The sequence below is a fragment of a genome, unplaced genomic scaffold (assembly GCF_019419815.1).
Source record: "Pyrus x bretschneideri cultivar Hongxiangsu unplaced genomic scaffold, Pyrus_bretschneideri_v1 Contig55, whole genome shotgun sequence".
Classification (NCBI taxonomy): domain Eukaryota; kingdom Viridiplantae; phylum Streptophyta; class Magnoliopsida; order Rosales; family Rosaceae; genus Pyrus; species Pyrus x bretschneideri.
In genome coordinates this window covers 1554845-1575393 of record NW_025999793.1, presented here as the reverse complement: position 1 = coordinate 1575393, position 20549 = coordinate 1554845, and the positions used below count along the sequence as shown (strand labels likewise).

At 39.9% G+C, this 20549-nt stretch overlaps 2 protein-coding genes across 2 annotated transcripts; one reads left to right on the top strand and one right to left on the bottom strand.

The window, feature by feature from the left end:
• Positions 1–10379: 10379 nt before the first annotated feature.
• LOC103928092 (mitotic checkpoint protein BUB3.2) lies at positions 10380–13667 on the top strand. The gene is made up of 9 exons (XM_009337106.3): positions 10380–10589; positions 10670–10800; positions 10905–10987; positions 11311–11577; positions 11831–11906; positions 12296–12376; positions 12939–13017; positions 13109–13209; positions 13346–13667. Exons 1-9 carry the CDS (start codon positions 10470–10472, stop codon positions 13431–13433), a joined length of 1026 nt encoding a protein of 341 aa, XP_009335381.2. The 5' UTR covers positions 10380–10469; the 3' UTR covers positions 13434–13667.
• A 579-nt stretch (positions 13668–14246) lies between these two features.
• Positions 14247–18060, bottom strand: LOC103928094 (ATP-dependent Clp protease proteolytic subunit-related protein 1, chloroplastic). The gene is made up of 9 exons (XM_048570827.1): positions 17786–18060; positions 16245–16360; positions 15906–16109; positions 15687–15791; positions 15514–15576; positions 15136–15247; positions 14941–15002; positions 14681–14863; positions 14247–14593 (listed from the first exon to the last, which is right to left on the bottom strand). The coding sequence occupies exons 1-9, from the start codon at positions 18030–18032 to the stop codon at positions 14507–14509; spliced, it is 1179 nt and encodes a 392-aa protein (XP_048426784.1). The 5' UTR covers positions 18033–18060; the 3' UTR covers positions 14247–14506.
• Positions 18061–20549: the final 2489 nt, after the last annotated feature.

The following is a 20549-nucleotide window of genomic DNA, read 5'->3' as shown; positions in this document are numbered from 1 at the left end:
AAAAGCAATAAGGGACATCAAGACAATGATACTTAACTAATCAATAAAAAGACATCCAATTTTGCTCTCAAACTAGCAAGACCAAAAAGCTTCATTTTTTCAAGACTCAACCCTTTTAGTCATAGATCCACCATAGAAAGTCATCTTTTGTCAAGTTAAGAAGCTCTGCTACCTTCCCCAATATTGTAGTATCAAATCTCTTTAGTAAACCCTATTTACATCCCATTCCCCAGAGGTTACGACCCTTATAAAACACAAAGAAAAGTGGTTGCAAGAAGACGAATCTTGCCTAACAAGGTTATAATCTTGCTCGAGCCTCTTTTGTTTGTACTTATATAAAGTAGATCTGGTGTTTAATGCATCTTTTATTGTGTTTTAAATTAATTCAACTGCTTTTTATCTACAACTAATCTGGCTGAACTAATTAATCTTACTTCTTTAAGTATTAACTGTAATCAAAGAAATGATTGGAATGGCCATGAACTCTCTTTATCTGGACATACAATATTATGAGTAAAAATCCTAGTTTACAAGGCAAGAAAAAGAACTTTATACAGACTTAACTCATCTGTAACAATCCAATAGAATCGTGAAGTTTATGTAACTTGTGGCACAAGTAATCAACCCAGTTCATAACCAAAAAAGAACAATTTGTTATACAAAGATAACATCAGCACGCTTAAATCCATATTAGCTTTGATTGTGCGCATCAAGGCCAAACAAAGGCCTCACAAAGGCACCATTCAAACTAATAGTTAACTCATATTGCAGCACACCAAGCAGCAAACCTTGCACGATGGGCGAAACCCCAAGGGAGTTGTGTGTAGGACAGATCTAGCCCAAACATAGTTTCGGCAGGCTCAATGGGATTGATTTGGTAATATTGTATGCCAAGAAGAAGGAAGGATTGAACATTCAAATGGAGGTAGAAATTAGGCAGCTTATTTGTCCAGCAAAAGCAAGCATGACAGAACATCCAAAAGACTTCCCTTCATCACACATCCCCAGGATCTTAGATAGCCCGACCTCTTTTGAGAAGTGTAAACATGAAAATTCTATAACGAATGAAACGAGAACAACAAAGTAGATTTTTATTGATGAATTTGTAAGGTTACAATCTCTATTTACAATTTTCCTCTAATTTAGTCTTCAAATTTGATGTAAATGCGTAGATTAATGAACCAAGGGTCGCAATGACTTGATCCCGGACAAACAATTGAACAGTTTCTTTAAGTTTTGAGCTTAAAACAATGCTTGGATGGTCTTCACCTCAAAGTTGTGGCAAAGGTAGTGTTGATGTAGGATTTCGTTGATTCAAGGGTCTTGGTGACTTGATCTTGAAACAAACGTCATTACAAGTTTTGAGCTTGCAACAAGGTCTTGAAAAAATCGACACAAGTGATTGTTGATTCTTTAAGGGAATGATTTGGCTTTGGTCGAAAGAAAGCTTCAACTTTGATCGAAAGAAAGCTTAAGCCTTGGTTGTGCGTTCTTTGAAGAGAGCTTTGGTAGCATATTAGTCTTCAAAGATTTGTGCAAAGGTTATTCTGAATGTAGAATTTTTGGCTCTTCAATGTAGAAATTGTCGACCTTATGCTTATCTTGGGACATTGTATTTATAGACTTCCAAAGCCATGCCTTTGGGTGAATTTGGCTTTGATTTGTGTCTTGATTCATCCATGTGAGAATTTAGGCATGCTTTGTGTCTCAATTTCAGCTACTTTCCCTTACCTTGGCCGAATTATAAGGCTTGTTACCTATTTTGTGAGCAATCTTCAATTCTTACTTGTTTTGTGAAAATGCTTTAGCTTTCTTTCTGATTTTGGGGGCAATTTGGACCCCTTGATGATTTTAAGAGGGATTTTATCCCTTTTGCTGACTTTTGGGGAATGTTTTTTAGCTTCCTTTGCTTGATTTGTGCCATATGTCATTGATGACTTGTCCATTTGTGATGAGTCATATGTCACGTGGAGCTTTGTGATGCATCATTTGCATGCAATGAAATTTACATGTCTACAAGAAGTCAGGTAGGAAGGTCACTAATAAAGATTCGTAAGCCACCATGATGCAAGTATTAAGGAGCATGGAAAATATTTCTCTGGGAACCAGATGAGAAGTCAGCAGGCTGTGTTCCTTAACATGAACGCTACAAAGAAAGTTGGAGTTAGAGTACTCCGCACCAAAAGATGGTTATGCCAGTGAAGAAACCATAGAGGTAAACCCAAAAAAGGGAAAAAAATAACAAAGGGAAAAAGAATAAAGAGGCTGCAGTCGGCAAGAAGCAGAAAAGTTTCAAGAGACAGGCTTACCCAATCCTCTGTCACCTCTACCAGATGTTACGAGGTAAATCGAGCATGAAGGAATAAAGATTGGTGCGTATAACTCGGCAGGATAACCAAACGAAAATGGCTTATCCACAGTTGGGGGCAAGCCTCTTTCATACAGGCCACCACCATTGGCTAATAAAGGAAGAGGAAACGCTAGATGAAGACAACCAGACACACAGAATGAAGCTTTTTCGGGCATCGATAGTAGCCTGAAATAAGGGACTTCTTATACCCTACACAATAATATGGCTAACCTACAACTCAGGAATGAATTGGCAAAATTGAGGAGGATGGTGGTACATAATGCTCAACTGCAGGCCCGCTGATGTTTAGGATAACATATCAAAAGCCTTATCTTGAGTACATTGATGAGCAGAACCCTTTCCCTCTCAATTTTAAGATGTTCGCATTCCCAACTTTCAGTGGGGAAGACTGTAATGTGTCTTCCAGAGATCACATTTTCAAGTTCTCAACGAGGACAACCCCAACTACAAACTAAGACTGTTTGGAAACTCACTGGTAGGCTTGGCCTCCTAATGGTACTCTCTGTTACCCCCTAATTCCATTGCCAACTGAGGATAAATGAAGATGGCCTTTCATGAGTAATTTTATAGGGTGGAACCTGAAATGACCATTAATGATCTGGTAGAAGTGAAGCAATATGAATATGAATCTACATAGGATTTTATGATGAGGTTTAGAAAGACCAGGATGAGATGCCAATTCCCATTTAACCATGCTCAACTCATAGCCATTGCCTAGAAGGCTCTAAAACTACATTTGAGGAAGAAGTTCTATGATGTGCAGTTTAACAAGCTTCAGGAGTTGGTGATTGCAGCCACTAAGTATAAGAAGTTGTGGACAGAATGACAACAACTGAAGCATTCATCTATAGTGCCCTTTTTTTTATAAAAATAAAGCACCAATACATTAACTAGAATTTGAAGGCCTAGAGGTAGGAGAGAATGATAACAACATAGGAGAAGGGATAGAGTTATGTGTTACAGAGATGACTACTCCTTTTAAACCTTTAATGGTGAAGGGATTGGTTCAACCCATCAAAGACCAGAAGATCGTGATGAACGATGGAGGCTTTGTACCTATAAAGCCTCCAAAGCATCAGTTATATTCCTTTGATTTAACCAAGGCTGCATACATCTATGAGGAACTGGTGAGGGCTCGAGTAATCTTGCCTGACAGCACCAAGAAGATGCCGCCCAAACCTCAGAGGGAAGAAGTATTGCAAGCTCCATTAGACCTTCAACCACTCCATTGCTAATTGTGTGCAATTCAGAGATTGGATCCAAAACTTTCTAGTCAACAGGAAATTATTATTGGAGAAACCCTAGGCCAACATGATGGTTAACACAGATCCATTCCCTGAAGGTCCAATCAACTTAATAAACCTTAATTGGGTTAAGAGGGGAAAAGGAAAAGTTACCTTGGATGAAAGGGGAGAAAAAAGGCAAGTTGGTAGGCCAACATAATGCGTCAAAAGGTTGCCCGACAGACCCCAAGCATCTGTGGTCAAATAAGTAGTTTTTTTGTAACAGATGTCAATGTGGGTATGAGCTCAAGGTACTAACATCAGGTGCCATCATTGATCGAGAATTGGTCAGAATGAGAGAAATAGAAGAACAGGACGCCCATATAAGTATTCTTGGGGATACTGAAGCCAATAGGGAGATTACTAAGAATGTGTTTCAAAGGTTGGGAAATATCCAGAGCCTAAAAGTGCTTAGAAATTTTGAGGCTTCTAAAGAAGTAGAAGATAATGAGACGAAGTTATCACATTGGGTGGATGTTAAGGCTTCCCAACCAAGTGATTGAGGATTTAGATGTTGTCCGAATTGAAGCTCTAAACAAGATCCAAGAAGGGGAAAATGCTGTTGCCCGAGCCTATAACAAGAGAGTAAGATTGAAGACTTTTAAAGAATAAGAATTCGTATGGAAAACAATTCTGCCCTTGAGAGCTCAAGTTAGAGGTTTTGGGAAATAGAGTCCTACTTGGGAAGACCCTTTTACAATTACCAAAGTATTAGATAGAGGGGGTTATTACTTGGCACATTTAGAGGGGAACTTACATAAACATCTAGTCTATGCTAAATTTCTAAAGAAGTACCACCCAACTCTTTGGGATGTTATAGATTGTTATACTTTGTGAAGTCTAATACTTAGAAAAGTGGTAAGGGTCCTTTTTGTGTGTTTAAAGCAGTTGTTGTTAGAAAAATGTAAATAAGCAAGTAAAATAGTGAAGCAATCAAAGATTTTTTCACTCAATATTGGGGAGAAGTACAAAGGCCCTAGTCTAATAAGTTCACATACCTAGCCAAGGAGCTATCCTAGAATGATAAGTCTACATAATGGTGAAAATGCGACTAGGTTCTTCTAAGGAGATATTATTGTTGGCTAACTGAGCTTTAGACTCCTCTATTTCATGATTGGCCCTCTTCACTTCCTCAATTTTCTTGTAGAGCTTGCTTGAGAGGGTCATCTGCTCAGTCTTCAAATTAGAAAGTTGTTCTTCCAACTTCTGGATCTCAACAACTACCACCATTATTCGGCCATCCATGGCCAAGCCCTCTTCCACCAGCTACTGTAGAGTAGTGGATGTCATAGTGTGCTTCTCCTTGTAGCACCTCACTCTGTTTGCTTGCCTCTCAGCCTTGAGATGATGGTCCCTCAAAGTCCTCAAATTTTCAAAGAAGGAGATGAAAAACTCATTCTACACCTTAGTCATCTGTTGAGCTTGGTACAAGTCACTAAGAGCTCTCTCAGCCTCTTGAAAAGCATTGAGGCTGAAGAAGGTAGAAAAGTCCTTCTGCATCTATTTTCTGAATACCTTACACTAATCTTGAAAATGCTGAGGCTCAGAGGGGCACTTGGAGATCTCAGCTTTATCCTAATTTGCCCGAACTCTCTAACTAGTTCTGGCAAAGAGGCCGCGGTAGGAAGAGAAGTTAGAGGAAGAGGTATCACACCAGCACTACCGGAAGCGGCAGCAGCAGTGGCAGCACCAATAAAGACGGAAGAGGAAGACTTAAAAGCAGAACCATTTCTAGGCTGAGGGATTGGGATCACTGAAACACCAAAAGCTCGTGAAGGTTGAGTAAGAACTATTCTACTCTCTGCGGGCTGAGGAGACTTGCCAGAACCCTTACTAGAAGCCTGTTAAAATCAAAGAAGACAAGTTAATAAGGCAACCTAAACCCGAATGAGGAAAATACAAGATTGCAAACATGTTTATACTTGATAAAAGCCTTGTGCTTTGGGAGGATGACGTGTTGCTACAACTACCTTGGAGAGAGTTGGTTGCTTACTTGAAGAGGAACATAAGAAGCCTTGGGACTAGTCACCTTTGAGACAACTAGTATCTTAAGGACTATATGCTTCCTAATGTCTGATGTTGGTTGAATGGTAGTCTTTGGCAATAGGGAAGACAGGCAAAGACAAAGTGCAGAGGATAAATTCAAAATGAAAAGACAGTAAGAAAAGGTAAAAAATGGCTTAAGGAAAGAAGACTTACTGAGGCACTGTAATCTTTTACAAAGTAGAACATCTCTCCAGTTGTTAGATTGAGTTGTGAGGTGGGAATCACTACCATTGCTAGAGGAATAGAGAATGAAAAAATAACTGGTTCTTGCCTAACCTGAGGTGACGAGTTCCTCCCCTTACCTGGAAAATAGTAGAAGTAAAATCAACACCTAAAGCTTAAAGATACAAAGTTGACAAGTTTGGAGAATGAGAATTTTACCCCTGAAGGCTCAACCCGAGGAGGAGAAAAGTGCACAGGTCGGGCCAAAGGTGAAAAAGGCTAAGTTTGAGAAGTCCCTTCTGCTTTGGAAGCCTGTATTAGAAAGTAACAAAAAGTCAGCTAAATATAAGAAGAGCGAACTTCAGAATTAATTAAATAATCAAAGTTGAGGAATACTACCTTCAACTCCTCCAGAATTTTGGCAATAACCTCATTTTCACTTTGTTGCCCTTCCACGCCCGCTTGCATCTCCTGAGGGGAAAGATCGGGTTTCTTGCTGATAACATAGCCTAATCATAAAGAAAGGCAGAGTTAGTTCAAAACTTAAGGAGATCAAGTTAAGTAAAAGAAAATCAGGTTTAAATCACTTACTGGCAGACTTATGTTTTTTCCTGCCCACTTCAGTTGGGAGGGCAGAAAAAGATCTAGAGGCTTGGGAGTTCTAAAACCTGATTCTCTTCTTGGTTAGGGTGGTTTTTGGAGCAGGTAGGGTAAGTTTAGCCTGAGGCCTCTCCTCACACTCAGATTTAAACGATACCACGACGGAAAACCTTGCCCAACAAGGAGCCCTGGTCTCTACTTTAAGCCCAGCTTTTGTCTTTGACTTTCTACACATTGCAAAGATGTCTCCAACATCCTCAGGGACATGGCTAGAGCCCGCTTCTTATCTAGCTGCCTTTGCATCAGCCTCTTGGAGAACTAAGGCATCAGCAGCCTCTTTTTCTAGCCCGACATCGACTTCTTTAGTGTTACCTTAGGCTGGAAGATCAGGAAAAGAGTTAGCAATCATAAAAATATAAAAATATAAAGTGAAGGAAAGAGGCAGCAGTGTAGGTTATCTATGAGCAGAAGTTGGTTTTTCTGATTAATCGCCTTCTTCCAGCTTTTAAACTATTCTTTCTTGGGGAGGGACTTCAAGAAGACATGCCTGAAGATCTTATCATAGGCTTCCCTGAGATCTCCATCATACTTCCTATACCACTTAGCCTACCACCAAGTGGTGGGCAAAGAGGTACACTCAAAATTGAGGGCTGCAAGTTTGTGAGTTATCTTGCTCATTATTTCCAAGTTATGCCTGCTTGCCCGAAATGTAGCCTCTGAAGGAGAACAGAAGTGGTAAAAGGTCCCACAGTGGAATGAATCAAAGAAAGGGACTAGGATGGCCTGTTTAAAACCCAGTTGCTTACCACAAAAGTTGGGGTGATAGACTTCCAACTTACGTTCGTAGCCTACCCGGTCACTTCGAACTCCTCAAGCCAAGTCCCTCTGCTGAATGCAGCTAATAAATTTTTCCTTGTAGAAACTGCTGGCATCCTCCTTAAATGAATCTTGGAATAGATGGTCTGAGAACTAAGAGTACCTCCTAAGCACTGAGGCACCCCACTCCAAATTAGCTCGAGTCTGATAGATTCTGAAGAAGTAAAGGCATGCTAGAATGGAGTGGTTGATAGTAGGAGCCTCTACCAGAATTTGGGCAAGAGTTATTCCCTCTGGGAACTCCAAGTTGGCAACCCGAAACTCTGAGAAGTACCATTGAAGCCAGAGCTGCACCATCTAGGTAGTTCTATTGATATTTGTCTTAAATGGCTAGTCCCTTGTCATCTTATAAAGAAGATGATATCGATATGCTAGAATGAAAAGACCGATGGCGAAATCATCAAAGGAATGCAGCGCCTCTACCAAAAAAATCCATTCTAGCTTCACTCATTTGGATTTGTTGGGGAACACATGCTTATTTAACCAATAGAGGAGAAAGTACATGTGTTTCTAAGCATGATCAATTGTAGGGGAAGGCGAGTTGAACATCTTCTTGGCAAATGGGATGAAGCTTGTGAATGAGGTCTCATAGCTTTTTAAGGTAGTGGAGTTGTACTCAAAACTAGTGATGGACTGGGAGGTCTCTGAACCTTCAACAGTTAGGCAAGAAGAGGATGACCGGTTGTGTATAATGTCTACACATCTGCCCGATGGTTTCAAACCAAATACTTGAGCCATGTGCAGAATGGTGAGAGTCATTGGGCCCATTCTAAGGTCAAAAGTGTTGGTCCTAGTGTTCCAGAAGAAAAGAGCGGTCGAGAGAAGCTCATGCTTGATGAGGATGGTGGTCTTAGACATCATAATGAGCTCATAAATGCCATTTGCCATCCATTTCTGCCTTCAAATGGGCTCTAATTCATCCACCCACTTAGACCATGCTTTATCCTTCATTAAGGGGAAACCCCTCTTGAAATTGGACCACTTGGAGGTGAAGATTCCAACCTCGGCAATGTAGGGATTTGGAATGAACCAGTTGGCAACGGGCATGTTGTTTTCCACTGCAACAGGAACTCGAGCAATCCAGGTAGGCCCCAGAAAGTGTATTCCCTTTGCCTTGAAGAAAATGGATAAATTAAGGCCAGCCCGAGGGCGATGAATGTCGTTGAGCCGACGGCGCAGAGTGACAATCCCTTATCCAGACTCGCATGCATAGCACGATTTGGGAGCCATTGTCAAAATCGAGAGAATAATGAAAAAGTGATTGAAGATTGAGGCAAGAGAGGGATGAGAATGCAAGAAATTTGGGAGTTCATAAAGTCAAGATGGTTGAAGAAGATGGCTGAGAAAAGTGAAATGGAAAGTATTTAATGGGCAAGTAGTTAAACTTTGGAAGTCGTGGGTTAGTGCAAAGGTTTATTGGAAACGGCTAATTAAGTGGCCCGAATACCCAGTTTCAGCATGCAATTAATTTTAATCATTATCAATATCTTGGTTAGCAGACTTGACAATGATTAAAGGGGCACTGTTTAAGTGAATATTTGACACTAGGCTTGGTAAGAATGGAGGCCCAAGAATACAAAAAACAAAGGGAGGATTAGGCTCGGACTAGTCGATAACCCAGGAAAAAATAAAAGTCATTTTGGCAAGGAATAGGCAACAAGCCTACGTGAGAAGTGATGGGCAACAGAGGGCAGCTCATCCCCAACAAAAAGTACTTTTCAAGGGCATGGATAGGTAAATAAATGGTGACTCACCATCCTCCGAAGGCCATCACCAAAGGGCAAGGCTTAGACAGTCAGGCTAAAAGGTCTATAAAATCAACAAGGGACACTAGAGACAAGGACACTAAACCAATCAATCAAAAGACGTCCAACTTTTCTCTCAAACCAGCAAGGAACCATAAAGCTTCATTTTGTCTAGACTCTACCCTTTTAGTCATAGATCCACCATAGAAAGTCATCTTTTGTCAATTTTATAAGCTCTGCTACCTTCCCCCAATATTTTAGTATCGAATCCCTTTAGTAAGCCCTATTTACATCCCATTATCTAGAGATTACAACCCTTATAAAACACAAAGAGAAGTGGTTGCAAGAAGACGAACCTTGCCTGACAAGGTTATAATCTTACCCAAGTCTCTTTTGTTTGTACTTACTTAAAGTAGAACTGGTGTTTAATACATCTTCCATTGTGTTTTAAATTAATTCAACTGCTTTTCGTTCAAAGTTTCATCTACAACTAATCTGGTTGAACTAATTAATCTTGTTTCTTTAAGTATTAACTATAATCAAAGAAATAATTTGAAGGGCCCTAAACTCCCTTTATCTGGACATACAATATTATGAGTAAAAGTCCTTGTTTACAAGGCAAGAAAAAGAACTTTATACAGACTTAACCCATCTGTAACAATCCAATAGAATCAGGAAGTCTAAGTAACTTGTGGCGCAAGTAATCAACCCAGTTCATAACCAAAAAAGAACAATTTATTATACAAAGATAACAGTGGCACGCTGAGATCCATATTAGCTTTGATTGTGAGCCTCAAGGCCTAACAAAGGTCCCGCAAAGGCAGAATTCAAATTGATAACAAACTCATATTGCAGCACACCAAGCAGCAAACCTTGCCGGACAGACGAGACCCTAGGTGAGCTGTTCGAGGGATAGATCTATCCCCAACACTTGGCTTTGGAGAATAGAAGGTGGGAGATGAATTTTGGAAGCCGAGGAGACGTAGAGGGGAGGATTATATTGAGGAGATAACAAGTAGTTAACGATGTTAAGGTGTTTAAGTGGGTGGACAGTTAGTCATGTTTTTAGAGAGGCCACAGCTTTTTTTGGGTGCAGAAGATGTGCACTCCAAAGCTTACATCTTATGTCGGGCCTGTATTTCGGGCTTGAGAAAATGAGCCCAAGCTTTTGTGATGGAGCAAAAAGTCATCCCCTCGTTTGAATTTGGAAACCTTTGGATCAGAACCACCACCGTTTTTCTGTAGATTTTCAAACCGGCCTTCCCTCTCTCTTTCTCTCTCATCACTCCACTCTCCATCTCAACTCTCTCAAAATTCAAAAACCCTAAAACACTCTCTCTCTCTCCCCTCATCACATCACTCCCACACCCTCCGACTAATCGCGCCATGACAGCTGTCCCTCCGCCGGCGCCAGGCCGAGAGCTCTCCAACCCCCCCACGGACGGCATCTCCAACCTCCGCTTCTCCAACCACAGCGACCACCTGCTCGTCTCCTCTTGGGACAAGGTACGCCCTCGCCTTCCTAACTCTCGCTGCGCGTCCTGCTCCCCCATCTGTTTCCAACCCCTCTCTCTCTCATTGCGCAGACCGTCCGATTGTACGACGCCAGCGCCAATGTGCTGCGAGGAGAGTTCATGCACGGAGGTCCCGTTCTCGATTGCTGCTTCCACGATGATTCCTCCGGGTTCAGCGCCGGTGCCGACAACACTGTCAGGCGGTAATCAAAATCCCTAATTTTCTGTTTGGTTGCTCGGAAAATGCTGTAAAAACCCCATTTCTTAACTCTGATGCTTTGTGTATCCTTTTATGTCAATACCCCAGGTTCGTATTCAGCTCCAGTAAGGAAGACATTTTAGGAAGGCACGACGCGCCGGTGCGTTGCATTGAATACTCTTATGCAGCAGGTATGTTCCCCAAAGTATCAATTTTTACATTTGAAATTAGTTCTAATCGAAGCCTTGAACTTCTTTTCTGCAGATTTTTTGCCCCAAATCTATTGATTGATCTGATTTTGTAGTGTGCTTAATTGTGTTTGTTTCTTTATTATTGTCAAAGGAATTCTCACATTTAATGACTATATAAACGACCTTAAATCATGATCTCTGATGTATTTGGTATTTCTGGTAATCACATTTAATTATTGTAAGTTTGAATGTAGAAAAATTGTTTCCTTATACTGTAAAATTCTGAGTTTGTAACCAACTCTCTTATGTGCTAATAATACCAGGGCAGTTGATTACTGGTAGTTGGGATAAAACAGTTAAGTGTTGGGACCCTAGAGGCGCAAGTGGACAGGAGAGAACTCTTGTTGGGTCATACCCTCAACCCGAGCGTGTTTATTCTCTTTCACTTGTGGGGAACCGATTAGTGGTTGCAACCGCCGGAAGACATGTCAATATCTATGATTTGAGAAATATGTCCCAGCCTGAGCAACGGAGGGAGTCTTCCTTAAAGTATCAAACTCGATGTGTGCGCTGTTATCCCAATGGAACAGGTAATTTTAGTAGCTTTTCAGTGTCAGGACACTAATCTCACAAACTTTTTCTTTCGTGCACTTGGTTTTTTGGGTATTGTGTTGCTCTGTGGCTAATCATGCCCGTTGGTTTTTCCTTGCTCACAGAACAGGGCCTTTTCATTTTAGGACGCCTTTAAGAAAAATAAGGGTTACAAAATAGAGTTATTTGGTGAATGGAATTGGTCAATACTGTTGGTTGTTTCATGTTTGATTCTATATTCACATTTTGCAGGTTATGCTCTCAGTTCTGTTGAAGGACGGGTTGCAATGGAGTTTTTTGATCTCTCCGAGGCTAGTCAAACTAAAAAGTATGTATTAAGCTTTCAGTGAGAAATTTAGCTTTACAATGAGTGATATTTTCAGTTTCATTGTGTCATATCTTTAGGGTTTCTTTAAAATGTATTCGAAATCTTTGATGCCACCACCACTAAATAAGTTGTTCTTGATATATGTATGATTCTCTCTTTATATATGAGGGTGTGGCATCATCATAAAGTGTGCTTCTGTTAGTTCACCATTGCACACTTGTAGAATATCCGTAGCATTTCTTGTATGGTCACTGATTTGTGGGCGGTCAACTGGTTTGGAGATTGGAGCCCTCTCAAGGAAACTATTTTCCAAAATGCAGGCATGCATAAATGTATCGTGCACCTGTGTCTTCAACCTTAATTTGTTAATGGTATTAACCTTTGTGCAGATATGCATTTAAGTGTCATAGAAAATCAGAGGCTGGAAGGGACATTGTGTATCCAGTAAATGCAATTGCATTCCACCCCGTGTAAGTTACATTTTTCTATTAAAGTATTGCGTACTAAACTTGTGAACTTTTGTGCTTTGATTTATTGAAGTCATGAAAACAATAGGCCATGTCTGGTTTCCCGTTGAAGGCATCTTGTGACTACAATAATTACATCAGGGAATTTCGTAGTAGTTGACTTAGTTCATGGTTTATTCTTTGGTTGAATGGTTCAAAAGATAAGGATCAGAATTGTTCCTTGTTTATGCGATAGATTATGGCTTGGATTATACTTGATCTGTGAGTTGGGAGTGTTTAAAACCTAAATTAAGCTCGAGGGGAGCTTATTAATTTCAGATATACGTAGCTCATGCTTTAATAAAGTTTATCAAGAGAGTTTGAGAATGAGATTCTTGTACATTATTGACTGTCATGTTTACAAGCTATTTTTCCCTCTCGGGACAAATTGAAAAGGGGTATACGTACTTTCGCTTGATGAGAGTTGCAATCATACTGTTTGGTGTATGAGAGTAGTGATGCTAGCAGTTTCTTTTTAGTCCACGTGCATTTTTTTTGTTAGTTCTTTTCTGAAATTCAATTGCAGCTATGGTACTTTTGCTACTGGAGGTTGTGATGGTTATGTGAACGTATGGGACGGGAACAACAAGAAGAGGCTCTATCAGGTAATTTTTTGCCTTAGGTGACATTGATGAATAATTCTCCCATGGAGAAATTACAATTATATTAAATTTTCAATGTGCTCTTCTTTGCCAGTACTCGAAGTACCCAACAAGCATTGCGGCACTTTCTTTTAGCAGAGATGGCCGCCTTTTGGCTGTGGCATCAAGTTACACATATGAAGAGGGAGATAAACCGTAAGCACCTATCTCCCGCGTCCTCTCTCCTTATTGATTTTTACCCATCTGGCTATTTTCTCTCTCTCTTTCTCTCTCTCTCATCCATCTTCTTTCTCTCTCCATCTAATGTGTCATCTGTTCGTTCATCTTGCAGCCATGAGCCAGATGCCATCTTTGTTCGAAGTGTAAATGAGATAGAGGTCAAGCCAAAGCCAAAAGTGTACCCTAATACGCCAGCGTAACTGGAGTTGAAGAATTTCGCATTTCGTATTAGTTACTCTGAATGGGTTTATTGTTCAATTTGAGAAAGTAAGGTCCCGAAATATGTAAAGAGACTTAAGTGCATGCGACTTTGGCCATCTGCATTCTAAAACTTCGTCCGCTGTTAGAAACGGTGACGCTTTGTAACGCAAATTGTTATGATTTCATCTTGCAGACAAAATGCCTCCGGTCGAAGCAGTTTTTGACTTTTGTTATCTCGTTTTGTAAATTTTCCTTCTGAAAGTCCTTGGTGCCAAATATCCTTGACCACAGCACCTCTTCCAAGTTTTTGCTTTTGTTTTGGCCTAATTGGATTATAGTCCCTATGATGATAGGATAGTTAGAAGATAGTTCTTATGGTAAAAAAATTAGGATTTAAGTTATCGGGGTGAAGTCTTTTAGGATTTGTGCCTAAAATTAATAATTCGGTCAACTCTTTGTAAATTATTAGAACCAAAGGCACACATTAAGATTAAATGGAACTCTCCGTTAATTGTTAACATGTGGGGCTTACATGTGAGGCTAACTTTATCTTTTTAGTCTCACATGTAAGCTTAATGCGCTAATAATTAATGAAGAGTTGACAAAATTTTCAATTTTGGGTCTATATCCTATCAGACTTCAACACAGGGGTTTAAACATGAGATATCTTCCAATCACCCTATCAGCACAGGGACTACTCCTTTTGTTTTATTGCTTAGGAGGAAATAGAAATATCGGAACCAAATTCTTCAAAAACATGGGAAGTCGTACTATTCAAAAGTATCGACATAAATACGAGGTGTATGATCCCCTAAAGAAAAAGATAAAAGGAGCTTTCTATGTAATTGTGGTTCTACAAGCTGTTTTTCTTTTCCGGACGATATTCCATAGGATATTTGACATAACACTTACCCGAAAACTACCCACACATACAGGATCAGAAGTATCACAAAAGGGGTGGTGGTAATCAGTCTTCAGCCAAAACCCTGCTCCTCCAACGTACTAGATACCGAAAAGTAGCGAGGGCTAGCTCAAATCTTTCCTTTGTATATGCAATGCCATTTCTTCGCAATCACCTGAATCCAGATGGAGCTGCTTGTGGACCGCCCACTGCTCCTCTCCTCATAGCTCGTGATTGCGAAAGCATCTCATCGTAATTCTGATCAAAGAATTCTCTTTCAGAAATTGCAATACAGGCATTTAGCACCAGAGAGATTAATGGAAAAAATTGCAATGAGAAAAGTACCCGTTTCTCAAATGCTGCATCACGTGAATCGATTATCTTGTCAACGATTCCATACTCTATGGCTTCTTGTGCTTGAGAATATTTAGGCCGCCTGACATCTTTAGATAGTTCTTCCTTGGACTTCCCTGTTCCCTTTGCAAGTAAATCAATGTAATACTCTGTGTTTGCATCCAGTTCCTTGGCCTGATAAGTTTTAACAGAAAATGTGTGAGAGAAGGGAGGGAGAGAAAAATGGAGGGCGGAGGAGCCGTGACAAGTACCTTAATCCACATGTCAATGACTGACCCACTTGACCTGCTGACCTTTGGTAAATATAATTTCGCTGCGATTCAACATAAAACAGTGATCAAAATGTACACAACAAAGGGGTGAAAACAATAGCACCCTCTTTACAGCTTCCCACATTGTATGAAAATGGGTCAAAAGGTCTGCTAGATTTGAAGATGGTATCATACTGGAGGAATTTGGCTGTACGGCACGATAACCCTTTGCTCCAAGTGACAGAAGCAGTGCGGCTTGACCATATGCCATGCCACAATTCACAGTATACACATCTGACTTGACATACTGCATGCAGAAAAAATCAATAGCAGGTTAGATTGTTCAAATTGGTAGAAAAAGAAACGGCTAGGGCTTTTCGATGGATATTGTTTCCCAATGACATGACAGACCATATATTGGGATGGCACTGACTTTTGCACATTTTTTAAAAATATATCATCCCATATAACAGACAGATATGGTACATGATGAAAATTACCATTCTACTTAACCGATTTCCATTATAAATAGATATAAACAGAATACCTCCTAGAGTTGATAATAATACTTACACTCATCATGTCAGCTATGGCATATGCTTCGGTTTCAGATCCAACACTCTCCAACTTCTCATTCTAAAATGCACCAAAAAAATTAATACAGATAGGTAATACTTCAAGATAGGGAAAATGATGGGGGAAACCTTTGATGTTATATTGCACTCATAATTTCTTCTAACACTAACCTGTGTCCCCGATGAATTTATGTACAAGTATATAGGCTTAGAAGGGTTATCATAATCCAACCACATAAACTGAGCGACAAGAAGCTCAGTTACTGCTGGTACAATCTACAGAAGTCAGATAAAATATAAAATGCTGAGTCTGAACAAAATGAATGAATGGTTCGTGAAGAAAGAAAATTGTTGCCAGAAATATAATTAAAAATATATATAATCTCTTACCGGCATGCCCAAATAGCATATCCGAGCATCTAAAAGTAAGGAAGGCAGATCAGGAGGAGCAGTTCGGGGTCTTCCATTTCCTCTTGCACCTCCCCGATACATGCTCACACTCATACTGTATTGTGAAGGGCCCTTGCCATCCATGCCTGACATACCATACATCCCTCCATGATTCAAGTAGTTGTTGGCAGATGAGATGCTTTGCTGTTAAATTTTGGATAAGGAGAACATGTCTAGTTAGTTGATTTGCCGCATTTAGTTTAGTTTAATTGAAATCCACTTAGCCCTTCTATTAATATGGAGCCGCTTAAAAATTGTTAGAGTGTATAGTGAGTGAACCTCTGTAACTTTTTCTGACTGACGTCTGGCAGGATTATCTTCTGTCATGAACATGTCCATTTGGGTAGGAGAAAGGCCATACAGATAATGTGGCACATTCTTAAAATTATCCATCACTACAAATGAGAACAATGAAGAAGGTAAGGAGGAAATTTAACTTATTTCACTTGGATTATAATTGGCATTCCAAATTTCCATATTTTTGGGAAATTAAAGCATCAGAAGACTAAAGTTTCAAATAAATTGCAAAAGGCTGAAAATGAGCATAAAAAGGACTGAATCAAATTGCAATATTGATAAATCAGATAAATCGGAAATGTTAAGATCCATAATGATGGCAACCTTAAAAACCTTGATATTTTTTTTTTTTTTGAACAAACAATATTATATACACTAAAGGGGTGGGGAAGTGGGCTAAGCCTCACAATGGGCCAGCAATAATGTGGTTCAAGTTCGCCTTTGGCGAGAATCGAACCTAAGACCTCTCACTTACAAGTGAAGAGGAATACCACTAGACCGTAGTACCAAGTGGCTAAAAACTTTGATATTAATGGTCAAGGTACAAGCATTCCCCTCCGTAAAAAATAGAACCATCCTGTTCTAGCATATGAGCTATTGATTTTGTTTCCCACACAAACACATTTTCAAGGGCAAGTTCAACCCATGAGTTCTAACCCTTGGTATCAGAGCATGAAAAGAGGGACTTAAGGTGCTAAGTCACTGAATACTGGTAAGTGAGGAAGATACCTAAAGGTGAAGAAGGCAAAAATTGGATCAGTGTTGATACAGTAAGTTGACGAGGCAATAGGGCTTTGAAACCCATGTCCCACATTGAATATACAGACCATTCCGACTTAGGAAACGATTGCAAACCAGTTTTACATGAACAAGTTGTTAACATCAATGGTTAGTGGCTATTACCTTTATCGACATAGCTCATAAATAATGCTGAAGTATAATAAGCACTGAACTTTTAGTGCTTTTGGGGAACACTCAACCACTACATGTAGATATACACTAATCCAAATTATACAATCGCCAACTACGCACTTCTCTTGACTTCTCCAATCAAATTATGGTCAGTCTCATTCACTTTCAACATATCAATAGAGCATGACCACTCTAGCTCACCCCAGCAGTACCTCTTCCTGTATAGAACGATGCCTGGTAATAATATGGCAACATGAAATTGCCCTCAATTTTGCCTAAATAGTAACCTTCTTCAAGCAAATAAAACCTATTGTCCCCTCAAATATGATAAGATTAACAACTAAATGTTCAAATTTCAACTTTCCCTATACTCCCTACCTCTTTACGCAGCAACCCAATTGAAACTTTGAAACCTCCCATCCCCAAACCAAAAAAAAAAAAAAAAAAACAAAACAAAACAAAAATCAAAATCAGAAAGGAAACAATACCCCACATAGCAAATTTTGATTAAAATACAGAAACGAATCACAAATTCCCACTTAAAACAAAATTAGAAGAGATGGCAATCTACAATAAACAAAAAATTGAGGAAAAGGGTAGTGAAAACTCACCTCCATCTTTGAGATTTTCCTGCCGGAACTGCTTGGGAACGCGGTCCGAAGCTTTAGCATAAGCAGACTTGAAGCGTCTCTGAGCTTTCAATCTTAAGGGAAAGAGAGGTGGTGCAGCGACGACCTTGGTGCCGTGAAGGAAGGTGTTTGGGATCCCAGCATTAAAGGCGCCTGTTTGGCGACCTTGGCTGCTGTCTAAGGCGGCTAACGGCGGAGCTGAGAGCGGAGAACGCAGAGACGTCGCCATGGATAAAGAGAGAGATTTCTCGAAGCTGAGGACAGTGTCGAACTCTTCTGTATGAATGCTAATTTTGGGAAGCACACAGGGCCAAGAGAAGTTTGAGGCTTTTGTGCATACGTGTGAGATAGGGGATGCTCCATAGAGTCCATAATCCATGGGCTCATGTGTGTAGTTGGGTCGGATCTATTTATGTTGTTGGGCTTGAACAGATGGATCCAGCCCATTAGAGTGTTAATCGGTTGTTTCCACTTGGGATGGTTCCAATTGGGCCTCAAAATATATATGAGTGTAAGAGTGTTCAGTGGTTTGCTTCCTCACTCTTTTTTTTTTCTCAATATACGCAGCGGTATTTGGGAAGAAGAAATCGAACATAAGATTTGAGTGCAATGTCTTAATTACTTGAATTAAAAGCTCCTTATATTTGTAGTAGTTTGTGGTTAGTGACTTGTAACTCAAAGTTCATGCAACTCACAAGCTAAAGCTTCTGAGGCTTCTCCAATGTTTTTGCGTGAATTTGATTCCCATACATAAGAATCAAGCTACCTAAGTTTGATTCCTATAACATTGTTTCAATAGTAGTGTGAGTTAAATAGTTGTGAGAGGTATATTCTATCCAAATCAAATTCAAAATACCCATATGAGACTTAAAATTTTCAACTTAAGCTATGAGTAGCTCAAAATTTTCGGCTCACCATGGAAGACAATACTATTGTCATGCCCCGATCCCGATATACGTCCAATATTGACACGTGATGTTACCATGTACCTTATATCTAACATACCCCGCCTCCAGAATATAGACAAAGCACAACTCAAGATTCGGGTTGCGTAGTAATTTTTGTATACTTTGTGGCTGCATTTAACCTCCTCGTTAGACTACCTACGTACCCTAAATAGAGATCAAGTCATTCGTAGTTCAACTTCACTACATCAAACAATCATCACATAAATCACTATGTCGCAACATAATACCACACAACAGGCATGTAGCATCACGAGGAACATTCGATGAAGTGCAACATAAAACTCTAGCCATATTGGTCAACGAGTCTACTCATAATGACAACAATCACAACCAACATCATTCCACAATCACATCAATTAATAACACATACCATACACCGATATGCAGGGCTAGAGCGGCACAGTTCGGCCAAAGCCTACATCTCTGAAGCTAAAATCAAATCCAAGGAACTAACAAGTCAAATGATGCGATTTCGGAGCACTCAACGAAATTCATCAACATCAAGTTCCAGACCACTCAACGGAATCCAAACCAGGATACGATTCCAGACCACTCAATGGAATCAAGGAGTAGAAGGGATTTCGGACTTTTCAACGATATCCGAGTAGATACGATTTCGGACCACTTAACGAAATCATAGAGTACAATGCATATCAGACCATTCAATGAAATACAAGCTGGATATGATTTTGGACCACTCAACGAAATCGTGGATCACGAGGGATACCGGACCACTCAACGGAATCCAGGTAGAGCAAGGAACCGGACCACTCAACGAAACCCCAGCGGAAACCTAGTTCTAGATCACTCAACGAAACCGAGCGGAAGTCCAAGAAATATAGCAACACTCGAAGCAAAAGACATGAAACAAGTACTCAAAATACAAAATCTCAACGAAACAAGAAATGGAACAAAGAACAAGGTACACAATTAGAATGGCTTAACAAAATGAGAAATTAAATAATGATACGATATGTGAAAAAGTCTTGAAGCAACAAACCCCATGACAATGGGTTCATGGTCCACTCCTAGCCCTCACATTTCATCACATCAGGCCAAACATATAAATCAACCACACTCCACAACAAGTTCAATACACATGTCAAATCACATAAAATAAACAAGCATATCACAAGGTGATGTCATCAATACGTAAATTGAGGTGCACGTAAATAGAGGAAGACACGTCATCATGCTGAGCCTAATAAGCTCTATGAAATCTCAACAACACTCTAAGCTCAGCGACATGCTAGAAGAACTCGGGCTAGTTGACTAAAAAGTCAACCGTCAATCAAGATGAAAGGTAGGGTTCACAACCCTAGTAATCTAATCCGGAAGATCCACCTATCGGATTTCAGATTCGTAACTTCCCAAAGTCCACATCAGGCTTCTAGAACAACATACTAAAACTGCATTACAATCCAATGGTTGGATCTTCGCCAATCGCAAATTCAAATGGCGGTCAACGTTTGATTTTACAAACTTAGAAATTCAATTCGGAAAGATCCATTCATTGGATTCCCGATCCATAAGTTTTTATGGTCTTCAAATATTACGTACTATAGCGTATTAAAATTGGGTGACGATCCAATGGTCGGATCGTCAAATCATAAATTGATCAAGTGGCGTAATATTAATACTAGGTTCAAACTCTCGAAACACATCAAACGAATATCAAATATGAAATTAGGACATCGAATTTAACTTAAAAAGGCAATGTCGGGCCACTGGCTACGCACCGCCGCGGGTGGCGGTTTTTGGTGAACAAAAATCTCAAA